Below are 13,861 nucleotides of genomic sequence, written 5' to 3' on the forward strand. Positions count from 1 at the left end.
TTTAGTAACGTAACTGCTGATTTTAGTAACGTAACTGCTGATTTTAGTAACGTAACTGCTGATTTTAGTAACGTAACTGCTGATTTTAGTAACTTAACTGCTGATTTTAGTAACGTAACTGATTTTAGTAACGTAGCTGTTGATTTTAGTAACGTAACTGCTGATTTTAGTAACGTAACTGCTGATTTTAGTAACGTAACTGCTGATTTTAGTAACGGAACTGTTACTGGAGGATAAAAAGACAGACGACACGGCTGTCAAAAAGAAGGAAGACACCTGGGCCATTTTATGCGTCAAATGTAATGGATCGACAAGGATTAAAGAGAAGAGGGACACAAATCGGATGAAAGCGGGATGCGAAAGGCAAAAAGCATGCGTCAGAGGAGAAACGGGGGATATTTCAGACCGGAGCCGGAGGGGGGGCCTCCGTCCAAGGGAATTGATCCCCTCTCACAGAAGATATGCGAGATGATGACGAAATTTAGATTAGAGGAAGGATTTAATTTAACTAGGATTCATTTAAATTTGGTGCAACAAGATTAATGATAAACCTTGATTTAACCCAGTTTAAGAGCGAGAGAGCGAGAGAGCGAGAGAGAGGTAGAGAGAGAGCGAACTAGAGAGAAGTGGAGAGGGAGAGACAGAGAGAGAGAGAGAGAGAGAGAGAGAGAGGTAGAAGTAGAGAGAGAGAGAGAGGGAGAGAGAGAGGGAGAGGTATGGAGAGGGAGAGGTAGGGAGAGGTAGAGAGAGGGAGAGGGAGAAAGCGAAGTAGAGAGAAAGGAGAGAGAGAAGTAGAGAGAAAGGAGAGAGAGAGAGAGAGAGAGAGAGAGAGAGAGAGAGAGAGAGAGAGAGAGGGAGAGGTAGAGAGGGAGAGGGAGAGAGGGAGGAGAGAAGTAGAGAGTAGAGAAGTGGAGAGGGAGAGAGAGAGAGAGAGGGGGAGAGAGCGAGGTAGAAGTACAGAGAGGGAGAGAGGGAGAGAGAGAGAGAGAGAGAGAGAGCGAAGTAGAGGTAAAGAGAGGTGGAGAGGGAGAGAGAGGTAGAGAGAGAGCGAGGTAAAGAGAAGGAGAGAGAGAGGTAGAGAGAGGGAGAGGAGGTGCTGGTGTTGGTGGTGCTGGTGTGGGGTGGTGCAGGAGATAATACCCAAGATATAACCCAGAAAGCAGACATGTAGCGGACGCTGTGTTTGACCAAGGGTGACAGGCCAGCAACATGCCACTGTGGTAATTTACCTCTGCTTAGCTCATGGTGATGATTCTGACCAGCATGCCTAGCCGCAGGTCGGTAATTAAGGCAAGCCGATAGCTTCAGTATGGTGAACACATCATCCTGAATGTGGCAGAACGTTCAGCCACAAGAAGACTCACCTTCTCCAGAGTCTTTCTGAGTGAAGCCTTGTCTTTCCCCAGACGGGCCAGCAAGTTCTCCAGCTCTGCCCGCTCTCCCTCCATCTTCTTCAGGGTGCTGTGGAGGCCGGACAACCTCTCCTGGAGCTCCTCCCTGTCCTTCTGCTGTAGCGTAGAGCTCTCCTGGGCAGCAAACTCTGCAGACTCCTGCTTTTGCTTCACGGTCTGTATGAGGAACAGTCAAAACTTCAACATTTTAGAGTGTCCCTCTGTGTCATTATCAACATGTGCCCCCCCCCTCCCCCCCGTCCTTCAGAGTCCTCTGGCCACTAGTCCCCCCACTTCCTTCAGCGTCCTCTGGCCACTAGCCCCCATCTCCTTCAGAGTCCTCTGGTCACTAGCCCCACACTTCCTTCAGAGTCCTCTGGCCATTTGCCCCCATCTCCTTCAGAGTCCTCTGGCCACAAGCCCCCCCCCACTTCCTTCAGAGACCTCTGGCAATTAGCCCCCACACTTACTTCAGAGTCCTCTGGCCATTAGGCCCCCCCCCCCCGACTTCCTTCAGCGTCCTCTGGCCACTAGCCCCCCCTTACCTTCTTCAGAGTCCGGGTCTGTTTCTCCAGCTCCGAGGCCCGTAGGTCAGTGTCCTCCTGTGTTCTCTGGAGGCTCTGGATCCTCTCAGTCAGGGAATGGTTCTGTCTCTTACTGTTAGACAGGGCTTCACGCAGCTTATCAACACGCTCCTATAGGAACACACACACACACACACACCCATCCACACACACCCATACACGCACACACACACACACACACACACCCACACGCACACGAACACACACACGAACACACACACACTATTAGACAGGGCCTCATGCAGTATATCCAGCCAGTTAAACTACATTCCAGAGACGTTCCAAAAGTCCAGGATTCCTAGTGCCGCTAACTCCTTCCTAGTGCCGCTAACTCCTTCCTAGTGCCGCTAAGTCCTTCCTAGTGCCGCTAAGTCCTTCCTAGTGCCGCTAACTCCTTCCTAGTGACGCTAACTCCTTCCTAGTGACGCTAACTCCTTCCTAGTGCCGCTAACTCCTTCCTAGTGCCGCTAAGTCCTTCCTAGTGCCGCTACCTCCATCCTAGTGCCGCTAACTCCATCCTAGTGCCGCTACCTCCATCCTAGTGCCGCTACCTCCATCCTAGTGCCGCTAACTCCATCCTAGTGCCGCTAACTCCTTCCTAGTGCCGCTAACTCCATCCTAGTGCCGCTATCTCCATCCTAGTGCCGCTACCTCCATCCTAGTGCCGCTACCTCCTTCCTAGTGCGGCTACCTCCTTCCTAGTGCCGCTAACTCCATCCTAGTGCCGCTAACTCCTTCCTAGTGCGGCTACCTCCTTCCTAGTGTGGCTAACTCCTTCCTAGTGCCGCTAACTCCTTCCTAGTGCCGCTACCTCCTTCCTAGTGCCGCTAACTCCATCCTAGTGCCGCTAACTCCTTCCTAGTGCCGCTAACTCCATCCTAGTGCCGCTAACTCCATCCTAGTGCCGCTAACTCCATCCTAGTGAGGCTAACTCCTTCCTAGTGCCGCTAACTGCTTCCTAGTGCCGCTAACTCCTTCCTAGTGCCGCTAACTCCTTCCTAGTGTTGCTAACTCCTTCCTAGTGCCGCTAACTCCTTCCTAGTGTTGCTACCTCCTTCCTAGTGATGCTAACTCCTTCCTAGTTCAGCTAACTCCTTGCAAATCCCAGAAATCCTGAGAACCAGGGAATTTGTGGAAAGTTTAGGTATTCAGTTCAATAAAGGTAAATAAGTAATAACACATTTGTGCAACCCGATTAATTTATTTTATCTTTATTTAACTAGGCAAGTCAGTTAAGAACAAATTCTTATTTACAATGACGGCCTAGGAACAGTGGGTTAACTGCATTGTTCAGGGGCAGAACGACAGATTTGTACCTTGTCAGCTCGGGGGTTTGAACTTGCAACCTTCCGGTTACTAGTCCAACGCTCTAACCACTAGGCTACCCTGCCGCCTCTACACTCTAACCACTAGGCTACCCTGATGATCCAGCAGCATGCATGTGGATGGGAACGTCTCAATCCAATCCAATCACTTGTTCATGATACACAGTACCAATCCAAAAGCTTGGACACACCTACTCATTCAAGGGGCATTTCTTTATTTAAAAAATAAAACTATTTTCTACATTGTAGAATAATAGTGAAGACATCAAAACTATCAAATAACACATATGGGAATCATGTAGTAACCCCAAAACAGTGTTAAACAAATCAAAGTATAGTTTAGATTTTAGATTTTTTTTTTAAGTAGCCGCCCTTTGCCTTGATGACAGCTTTTAGTTGTGCCTAAGAACAGCCCTTAGCCGTGGTATATTTGGCCCGGACCTTATTGCTTAAATATATACAGTATATACTCATTTCCTTTGCCTATAACACCTCTATTTAATTTATGGAGTCTTGTCCTTGGGTTGTTCTTGTCTAATAATGTTCTGTATTATGTTTCCTGTTTTGTGTGGAGCCCCAGGAAGAGTAGCAGCTGATTTTGCAATATCTACTGTGGATCCTAATAAAATACCAAATACCAAATAGTATAATATTTTAAAAACAAAAAAAACGAAGTTTTAAGAAAGAATAGGCATTGGTCTGAACCTGAAGCTGAAAATAAATTCCCATGAGCACCTAGTGAAGCTGCAGCCCAGAACAGAGTAGCACTTCTTGCTCTTCATTGTAATCAGAGGGCTGATATGTCATGCTGTGTTGTGAAAAGGTAACGCAATGGGATAATGTCTTACTGTGTTGTGAAAAGGTAATGTAATGGGATAATGTCTTACTGTGGTGTGGAAAGGAAAAGTAAAAATTGACTATGTGATTACACAATGTAACTGGCTAGATGACTAGAGGGGAGACTACACAATGTAACTAGCTAGATGACTACAGGGGAGACTACACAATGTAACTAGCTAGATGACTACAGGGGAGATTACACAATGTAACTAGCTAGATGACTACAGGGGAGACTACACAATGTAACTAGCTAGATGACTACAGGGGAGATTACACAATGTAACTAGCTAGATGACTACAGGGGAGACTACACAATGTAACTGGCTAGATGACTACAGGGGAGACTACACAATGTAACTGGCTAGATGACTACAGGGAGAGCAAAATATGGATGAGCTGTTCTCAATGGAAGGGTTGGGGAATATTCCAGAACCCTCAATGGAAGGGTTCTGGAAGGGGACAGCCCTTTGTGCATCAGAAGAGAGCTGATTTGGAAGCAGTCATCCGAATGTTCCCCGGGGCAACGGTGATCTGCTCTGACATCACACAGTGGGAGAAGTTAGATTTTTTTCACTGGGAGGAGGACATCAACAAGCCCTTAGAGATGGCCCAGTGGGAGGAGGACATCAACAAGCCCATAGAGATGGTTCAGTGGGAGGAGGGCATCAACAAGCACTTAGAGATGGCCCAGTGGGAGGAGGACATCATCAAGCCCATAGAGATGGCCCAGTGGGAGGAGGACATCAACAAGCCCATAGAGATGGTTCAGTGGGAGGAGGGCATCAACAAGCCCTTAGAGATGGCCCAGTGGGAGGAGGACATCAACAAGCCCATAGAGATGGTTCAGTGGGAGGAGGGCATCAACAAGCACTTAGAGATGGTTCAGTGGGAGGAGGGCATCAACAAGCACTTAGAGATGGCCCAGTGGGAGGAGGACATCAACAAGCCCATAGAGATGGTTCAGTGGGAGGAGGGCATCAACAAGCACTTAGAGATGGCCCAGTGGGAGGAGGACATCAACAAGCCCATAGAGATGGTTCAGTGGGAGGAGGGCATCAACAAGCACTTAGAGATGGCCCAGTGGGAGGAGGACATCAACAAGCACTTAAGAGATGGCCCAGTGGGTTGGAGGACCTCAACAAGCACTTAAGAGATGACCCAGTGGGTTGGAGGACCTCAACAAGCACTTAAGAGATGGCCCAGTGGGTTGGAGGACCTCAACAAGCACTTAAGAGATGGCCCAGTGGGTTGGAGGACCTCAACAAGCACTTAAGAGATGGCCCAGTGGGTTGGAGGACCTCAACAAGCACTTAAGAGATGGCCCAGCACTCTGTCAACCAGCTGTTGTTTCCATTTCAGGCTCATGCTACAATCCGCCAGTCTGCCATAAATCACTGTGTCAAAGCTTGAGGATGAGTTGTTTGAATCAGCTGTGTAGCGTTTCCTTTTCTTTTCACCGCATGCTGCTGCAGACGGCAACCTGGTCTCATAGCAACCTGGTCTCATGGCAACCTGGTCTCACGGCAACCTGGTCTCACGGCAACCTGGTCTCATAGCATTTTGTACTTTTCTGTACATAGATCAAAAACACTCAATGTAGTATGATATGTTATGTTTCGTATGGCATGTATTAATTTCTACATGTCAATCACCCAGTTTACATGATATGTTACGAATTGCAATTAGTAAACGATGTTATGAATTTGCATTAACGTACGATATATTACGAAATCCCATTTTTTTTTGCAACTAACATTAGCTAGATTTCTAACGCTAATGTCAGCTAGGTAGCTAACGTTAGCTAGGCTAGGGGTTAGGGTTGGGAGTGAGGTTAAAGGGTTAAGTTTAGGAGTTATGTTAAGGTTAGGGCCAGGGGAAGGGTTAGCTAACATGCTAAGTCATTAAAAAGTAGTAAGTAGTTGAAACGTCGGTAATGTTAAGTTGTCCATGATGAGATTCAAACATTCAACTTTTGGGTTGCTAGACATTTGCGTTATACAAATACATATACGTTAGCTAGTTCTTCCACACTGAACAACCACTCTCGTTTTTGCCTTAAAATAAAAATGTTCCTATTTCTGAAGTAAATCTCTATTTGTAATGTAAATTGCATGTTATAAAAGGGTCCAGATTATTGTTTGTTGTCGATTAGTTTTTGAGAAACTTACCCCAGCCGTGATTCACCTCCTCATTGCTCGTTGTAACAGTATCAGGGAACGCAAAAGACCATATTAAGCTCTAAAAACACCTAAATATGTACTTTTTAGAAACAGACACTCCGTCAGTATAGTGACGTAGGTCAAGGACATTCGCTACTTTATTTGTGCTCATTTGCTCCAATTACACGCAAGTGTCTAGATCAGCAGTGTACACATGATGACTTCAGCTTTATGCCAAAAAGACGTATCTTCGAAAATATAGCCTACCAGCTTTGCTCGCATGCTGGTTAGCTACCTAGCCAACGTTAGCTCTCATCTGACTGGTATAACATTACGTTAGCTAGCTAGCTATCTAACTACTCAAAACAAAACCGCATTCATTGGCTAGCTACAGTTATTTGCCTGTTAGTTAGCTAGCTAACTTTAAGCCGACTGGTGTTAGCTAGCTACAGAGGCTAGCTGCTGGACTTTGTACAAGCACGCTAAAGTTAGCTACGTAACGTTAACTAGTTAGCTACCTAGCTAATCAAAAAGATCTATTTGCATTTAACGATTAACCTCAGCTTGAATAACAACATATCTAGCTATATACAGACACTTGTGTTTTGTTCCATACACTTCTTATGACTGGCAGCATGGTGCAACCAACCTATTGTTAGATCTCTGAGTTTCGGCAAAAAAAGCATTGTCAAAAATGCTACAAAATGGTAGCTCATCATTGGTTCTTAACCTCTTCGAGATAGGGGGCGCTCTTTTAATTTTTGGATAAAAAATGTTCCCGTTTTAAACAAGATATTTTGTCACGAAAAGATGCTCGACTATGCATGTAATTGACAGCCTTGGAAAGACAAAACTCTGACGTTTCCAAAACTGCAAAGATATTATCTGTGAGTGCCCCAGAACTAATGCTACAGGCGAAACCAAGATGAAGTTTCATACAGGAAATGCCCCAGATTCTGAAGGCGCTGTGTTCCAATGTCTCCTTATATGGCTGTGAATGCGCCAGGAATGAGCCTGCGCTTTCTGTCGTTTCCCCCCATTGTCTGCAGCATTGTGACGTGTTTGTAGGCATATCATTGGAAGATTGACCATAAGAGACTACATTTACCTGGTGTCCCGCCCGGTGTCCTGTGTCGAAATTATTGCGTAATCTGTAGGTCCATGCGCATTCTATTTCTTCAAAAGAGAAAGTAAACTGCCACGATGGATTTTATCGGCGATAGATATGTGAAAAACACCTTGAGGATTGATTCTAAACATCGGTTTGCCATGTTTCTGTCGATATTATGGAGTTAATTTGGAAAAAAGTTCGCGTTTTAATGACTTATTATTTTATCTTTTTCCTTACCCAAACGTGATGAACAAAACGGAGCGATTAGTTGACACAAATAATATTTTTTGTAAAAACGGAACATTTGCTATCTAACAAAGTCTCCTCATTGAAAACATCTGAAGTTCTTCAAAGGTAAATGATTTTATTTGAATTATTTTCTGGTTTTTGTGGAAAATGTTGCATGCTGAAATAGAGGCATAATTCTATGCTAGGCTAATACTAATACTAATACTGTTACACAAATGCTTGTTTAGCTATGGTTCAAAAGCATATTTTGAAAATCTGAGATGACAGTGTTGTTAACAAAAGGCTAAGCTTGAGAGCAAATAGATGAATTTAATTTCATTTGCGATTTTCATGAATAGTTAACGTTGCGTTATGGTAATGAGCTTGAGGCTGTAGTCACGATACCGGATCCGGGATGGCTCGACGCAAGAAGTTAACGGACAGAAATTAGAATGTGAGAATGATAAATTATAAATGTAATAAAAACTACAAACTTAAGTCAGTATATATATATTTTTTAAGTCCAATGGTCACTTTATGGACGCTATAGTCTCTTTTTAATCCAACGTCTAGGATTTGAGCTAAATTGGCCCGAGAAATATGTTGCTAACAACCCTGCAAATTTTTTTTTTTTAAAGAGGCAGAGACTTTTCAGTTTGTGGCTTTTTATTGGCTGACAGAAACCTGAGCAAAAAAAAAAGAAAAAAAGATTTATACAGAGAGTTGCACTGTTTTTGTTTGCACAGCATACTTGAAGTAGCAGCCCTCAACCTCGGTCTTTAAGGCTCTCCTGAGGAACTCAGGGAAAATTAATGAGCTCATCGCACCATTTGGGGGTACCGAGTCCCAAATAGCACCATTATGCCCTACACCGTGCACTACTTTTTCACCAGAGCCCAATGGGGCTACTACATAGGACATAGGGCATCAATTGGGACGAAAACCCCTGATCCTTCAGGTCCTTAAGGGCAGCAAAGGTACATAAAATAAAAACTGAAAAAGGTTCCATACTGTAACTGAACTGTAAATCAAACAGCAGTTTTAAGATGATTTCATTTTCTTTTCATGAAGTTTCAAATAGAAACGCCTCGCGTTAGGTTGGAAAACATATACGTAATGTGTATACACTGTGAGGGGTTTTTAAAACCCTTTCCAGGAATATTCATTTGGAGTTAAAATCACTCTTTTAAAAGAGGACATCTCCACCATGCACAGACTATACCTGCAGGTGGGTGAGGTTTGGTGACAGACATTGCATCCCAAATGGCACTGAATATTTAGTGCACTACTATATATGGTCAATGCACTATATAGGACCTCAAAGCCAGTTCCACTGTGGGTTTTTCCCCCATTGTTTCCCTGTAATCAGGGACTGACTTAGACCTGTCATTAATTACCAGGTAGAACAGAATACCAGCAGGCTCCGGAACTCGTACGGTAAGAGTTGAACAATGATATAGTAGGGTGCCCCTACCTGCATGAGCCTTCGGTCCTGGTCTGAGACGGTGAGAGCCATCTGCAGCTGGGTGGTCTGCTCCTGCATGGCTCCTACAGTGGCACTACTGTCATTGAGAGAGGTGGACAACCCCTGGAGCTGCTCTCTCAGCTGGCCCTCCTGGATAGAGTGAAGGGGGGATGGAGGGAGGGATACGTGGAGGGAGGGAGGGAGGGAGGGATGGGTGGATGGAGGGAGGGAGGGAGGGAGGGATGGGTGGGTGGATGGAGGCAGGGAGGGAGGGATGGGTGGATGGAGGCAGGGAGGGAGGGATGGGTGGAGGGAGGGAGGGAGGGAGGGATTGGTGGAGGGAGGGAGGGATGGGTGGGTGGGTGGATGGAGGGAGGGATGAGTGGGTGGAGGAGGGAGGGCAGGATTGATGGGTGGATGGATGGATGAAGGGAGGGGTTCATGGAGAGAGGGAGGGAGGGAGGGATGAGTGGGTAGAGGGAGGGTGGGATGAGTGGGTGGAGGGAGGGCAGGATTGATGGGTGTATGGATGGATGGATGTATGAAGGGAGGGCGGGGTGGGTGGGAGGAATGAGGGAGGGAGGAGGAGGAGGGAGGGAGGGGTGTAAGAGAGGGTGGGCAGGATTGATGGGTGGATGAAGGGAGGGCAGGGTGGGTGGGAGGAATGAGGGAGGAGGAGGAGGAGGAGGGAGGGAGGGGTGTAGAGAGGGTGGGCAGAATTGATGGGTGGATGAAGGGAGGGCAGGGTGGGTGGGAGGAATGAGGGAGGAGGAGGAGGAGGGAGGGAGGGGTGTAGAGAGGGTGGGCAGGAGGGATTGGTGGGTGGGTGGATTCATTTACTAACGAACAAGGATAACACAATAAAGTAAATAGCTTATTTCCACAGTGCTGCTTTTCCTGCAGTCAAACGACCAAAGCGCCCTCTAGTGGTCGCATGGGTGGAATGTTATTACAAATTTTAATAATGTCAAAATATTATGTAATATTTCAGTCTTCTGTGATACGGTCTTCTGCACTACATCTGACATGGTACAGGTGTCTTCTTTTAAGCCCATAACTATGTGTGTGAGGTGGATACTTTGGTTTCAAAATAGATTTGTTTAAGGACTACCAAGAAACACTCTGTGTGACCCTGATTTAACCCACTGCAGTAAAATGTTATAATGCTCCTTAAAGGGGACATTAACAGAAGCAGAACATATGCCCAGCCCAGTCCAGTACAGTACATACCTGGAGCTCAGCCCAGTCCAGTACAGTACATACCTGGAGCTCAGCCCAGTCCAGTACAGTACATACCTGGAGCTCAGCCCAGTCCAGTACAGTACATACCTGGAGCCCAGCCCAGTCCAGTCCAGTACATACATGGAGCTCAGCCCAGTCCAGTACAGTACATACCTGGAGCTCAGCCCAGTCCAGTACAGTACATACCTGGAGCTCAGCCCAGTCCAGTATAGTACATACCTGGAGCTCAGCCCAGTCCAGTACAGTACATACCTGGAGCTCAGCCCAGTCCAGTACAGTACATACCTGGAGCTCAGCCCAGTCCAGTACAGTACATACCTGGAGCTCAGCCTAGTCCAGTACAGTACATACCTGGAGCTCAGCCCAGGCCAGGGCCGTAGCCAGCCGCTCCTCGTTCTCCCTCAGCCCAGCCCAGCCCAGTACATACCTGGAGCTCAGCCCAGGCCAGTACAGTACATACCTGGAGCTCAGCCCAGGCCAGGGCCGTAGCCAGCCGCTCCTCGTTCTCCCTCAGCCCAGCCCAGCGCAGCCCAGTACATACCTGGAGCTCAGCCCAGGCCAGTACAGTACATACCTGGAGCTCAGCCCAGGCCAGGGCCGTAGCCAGCCGCTCCTCGTTCTCCCTCAGCCCAGCCCAGCGCAGCCCAGTACATACCTGGAGCTCAGCCCAGGCCAGTACAGTACATACCTGGAGCTCAGCCCAGGCCAGGGCCGTAGCCAGCCGCTCCTCGTTCTCCCTCAGCCCAGCCCAGCGCAGCCCAGTACATACCTGGAGCTCAGCCCAGGCCAGTACAGTACATACCTGGAGCTCAGCCCAGGCCAGGGCCGTAGCCAGCCGCTCCTCGTTCACCCTAAGCCCAGCCGCCCGGTCCTCAGTCACCCCCAGCTCTCTCCTCAGCTCTGCTAGCCTTTTCATTGGATTTATTTGACAATTAAAAAAACAAACACAATTCAACAACCCATTTGGATACAATGCATTTAAAATGATTGAACATAACAACAACAAAAAACATTTAATGTAGATTTCCCCCTAAATAGACAGACCCCAAAATAATATATTTTTCATTTGATGGCCATGTAAACAATTAGTAATAATTAGTGGATAGTTTTAGAAAGTTCTGGAACTCAACTTTCTGGTAGAAATAGTTATACATTGCTGAGGTGTACTCACTTTTCAGGACATAAACTCTAGTACATCGTTTCAAATATTATGAAAATATGAAATATCATATATGATGTAGTTCCTAGTGAACAAAAGTATGGGGAGAATAGGGCTTCGAAATAACTAAAAATGCTTTATAAATATTGTAACAATCAAAACAACTTATTATAATAATTTACCTTTCTTATACCTGTAAAATAAATATGAACAAACTTAGTGACAGTCTGATATTGACACCATTTCATATAACTGATGACAGAGACCTTTCTGCTTAAATGTCCTCTGAGAGACGCAGAAACACCATTCCAGGACACGTCCGTCTTTGACCAAGACAAAAGTGGTCTTGTTTCAAATCTCTCTCTTTTTGTTTTTCACGTTTGAGAGCTCTAAATCCATCCGAGAACATCACAGTGAGATGAAACTACTATTCTTGCATTAGACTCTCTTCGTTTCACAGGAAATCCTTCCATTGTCTGGATAGGCCAGAAAATGTGACATGTCGCTTCCTATGCAAATTAACGATTTCCTGTGTCTGTGAATCTCACAGCTGTGCTTGCAATAGTGTATATGAATGTGGACAACCGGCGCTTTTAGGGAGTGTAATTGATGTTGCGCCGTTCACAGAGCGTGTTGCACGCAGAAATATCAATCGGAACTGATTCAGAACCGCTCAACGTCCCCTGACGTTTTAACGGACCTAACGTTTAGGAGGATTTATTATTCTGACAGGATAAGGCTTCCCTGATAGCGATAACTATCACGTAACAATAATATAAACTCTGGATTATAAATACAGGAAACCAATTACCTCTCCCCCAGAGCTGCCACCTCTCCTTCCAGTTCGGCTGCCCTCCGCTGTGCCCGTTCCAGCTCTCCCTCTAGGGTCCTCTGGGAGAGCTCCAGACGTGATGCCCGGCTTTCCGCTGTCTCCAGGGCCTCCTTCAGCCTCCGACGCTCCCCCTCACAGCGAGCCTCCCCGGCTCGGGAACGATCCAGCTTCTCCTGGAACTCAGTCAGTCAGTCAGCCAGCCAGCCAATCAGTCAGTCAGTCAGTCAGCCAATCAGTCAGTCAGTCAGTCAGCCAGCCAGCCAGCCAATCAGTCAGTCCGTCAGCCAGCCAATCAGTCAGTCAGCCAGCCAGCCAGCCAGCCAGCCGATCAGTCAGTCAGCCAGCCAGCCAGCCAGCCAGCCAGCCAGCCAGCCAGTCAGTCAGTCAACACTCAGTAAGTCAGTCAGTCAGCACTCAGTCAGTCGGTCAACACTCACTCAGTCAGGCAACACTCACTCAGTCGGTCAACACTCAGTCAGTCAACACTCACTCAGTCAGTCAACACTCAGTCAGTCAGTCAACACTCACTCAACACTCACTCAGTCAGTCAACACTCAGTCAATCAGTCAGTCAGTCAGTCAATCAGTCAACACTCAGTCAGTCAGTCAACACTCAGTCAGTCAACACTCATTCAGTTAGTCAACACTCACTCAGTCAGTCAACACTCACTCAGTCAGTCAACACTCAGTCAATCAGTCAGTCAGTCAACACTCATTCAGTCAGTCAGTCAATCAGTCAGTCAGTCAACACTCACTCAGTCAACACTCATTCAGTCAGTCAACACTCATTCAGTCAGTCAACACTCACTCAGTCAGTCAACACTCAGTCAGTTTAGTCAGTCAATAGTCAGTCAGCCATTCAATCAAATCACAAATTCAGCCAATCAATCAATCAATGACTTTCAGCCAGGGTAGTTAACGGTACCTGCAGTGTCCTACTATTAGCTTCAGAGGTCTGCAGACTGGTCTTGAGTTTAACTACTTCCTCAGCCAGGCTCTTCCTGTCCCTGTCCCCTCGCCGTGTCACTTCCTCCTGCAGGGAGAGGGAGGTCTGAGCCCCGTACAGCTGCTCCGACACCTCTCTCTTCCCTGGAAAACACACAGACAGAGAGATCTGAGCCCCGCACAGCCTCTCCCTTCCCTGGACAACAGACATAGAGGTTCGAGGCCCATACAGGCTCTCTTCCCTGGCCAACAGACAGAGAGATTCGAGGCCCATGCAGGCTCTCTCTTCCCTGGCCAACATAGAGATCCGAGGCCCATACAGGCTCTCCCTTCCCTGGATAACAGACAGAGAGATTCGAGGCCCATACAGGCTCTCCCTTCCCTGGCCAACAGACAGAGAGATTCGAGGCCCATGCAGGCTCTCCCTTCCCTGGCCAACAGACACAGAGATTTGAGGCCCATACAGGCTCTCCCTTCCCTGGCCAACAGACAGAGAGATTCGAGGCCCATACAGGCTCTCCCTTCCCTGGCCAACAGACAGAGAGATTCGAGGCTCATACAGGCTCTCTCTTCCCTGGACA

General features: G+C 47.0%; 1 protein-coding gene across 1 annotated transcript in view; it reads right to left on the bottom strand.

The window, feature by feature from the left end:
• Positions 1 to 13,861, bottom strand: part of LOC115124934 (rootletin-like) — a 285,112-nt gene that overhangs the window by 23,464 nt on the left and 247,787 nt on the right. Inside the window, 6 exon segments of the mRNA XM_065009495.1 lie at positions 1,365 to 1,568; positions 1,937 to 2,086; positions 9,113 to 9,253; positions 11,148 to 11,253; positions 12,316 to 12,509; positions 13,261 to 13,424. Of these exon segments, the coding sequence (XP_064865567.1) occupies positions 1,365 to 1,568; positions 1,937 to 2,086; positions 9,113 to 9,253; positions 11,148 to 11,253; positions 12,316 to 12,509; positions 13,261 to 13,424 (959 nt within the window).

The sequence above is a fragment of the Oncorhynchus nerka genome, linkage group LG25 (genome assembly GCF_034236695.1).
Source record: "Oncorhynchus nerka isolate Pitt River linkage group LG25, Oner_Uvic_2.0, whole genome shotgun sequence".
NCBI lineage: Eukaryota > Metazoa > Chordata > Actinopteri > Salmoniformes > Salmonidae > Oncorhynchus > Oncorhynchus nerka.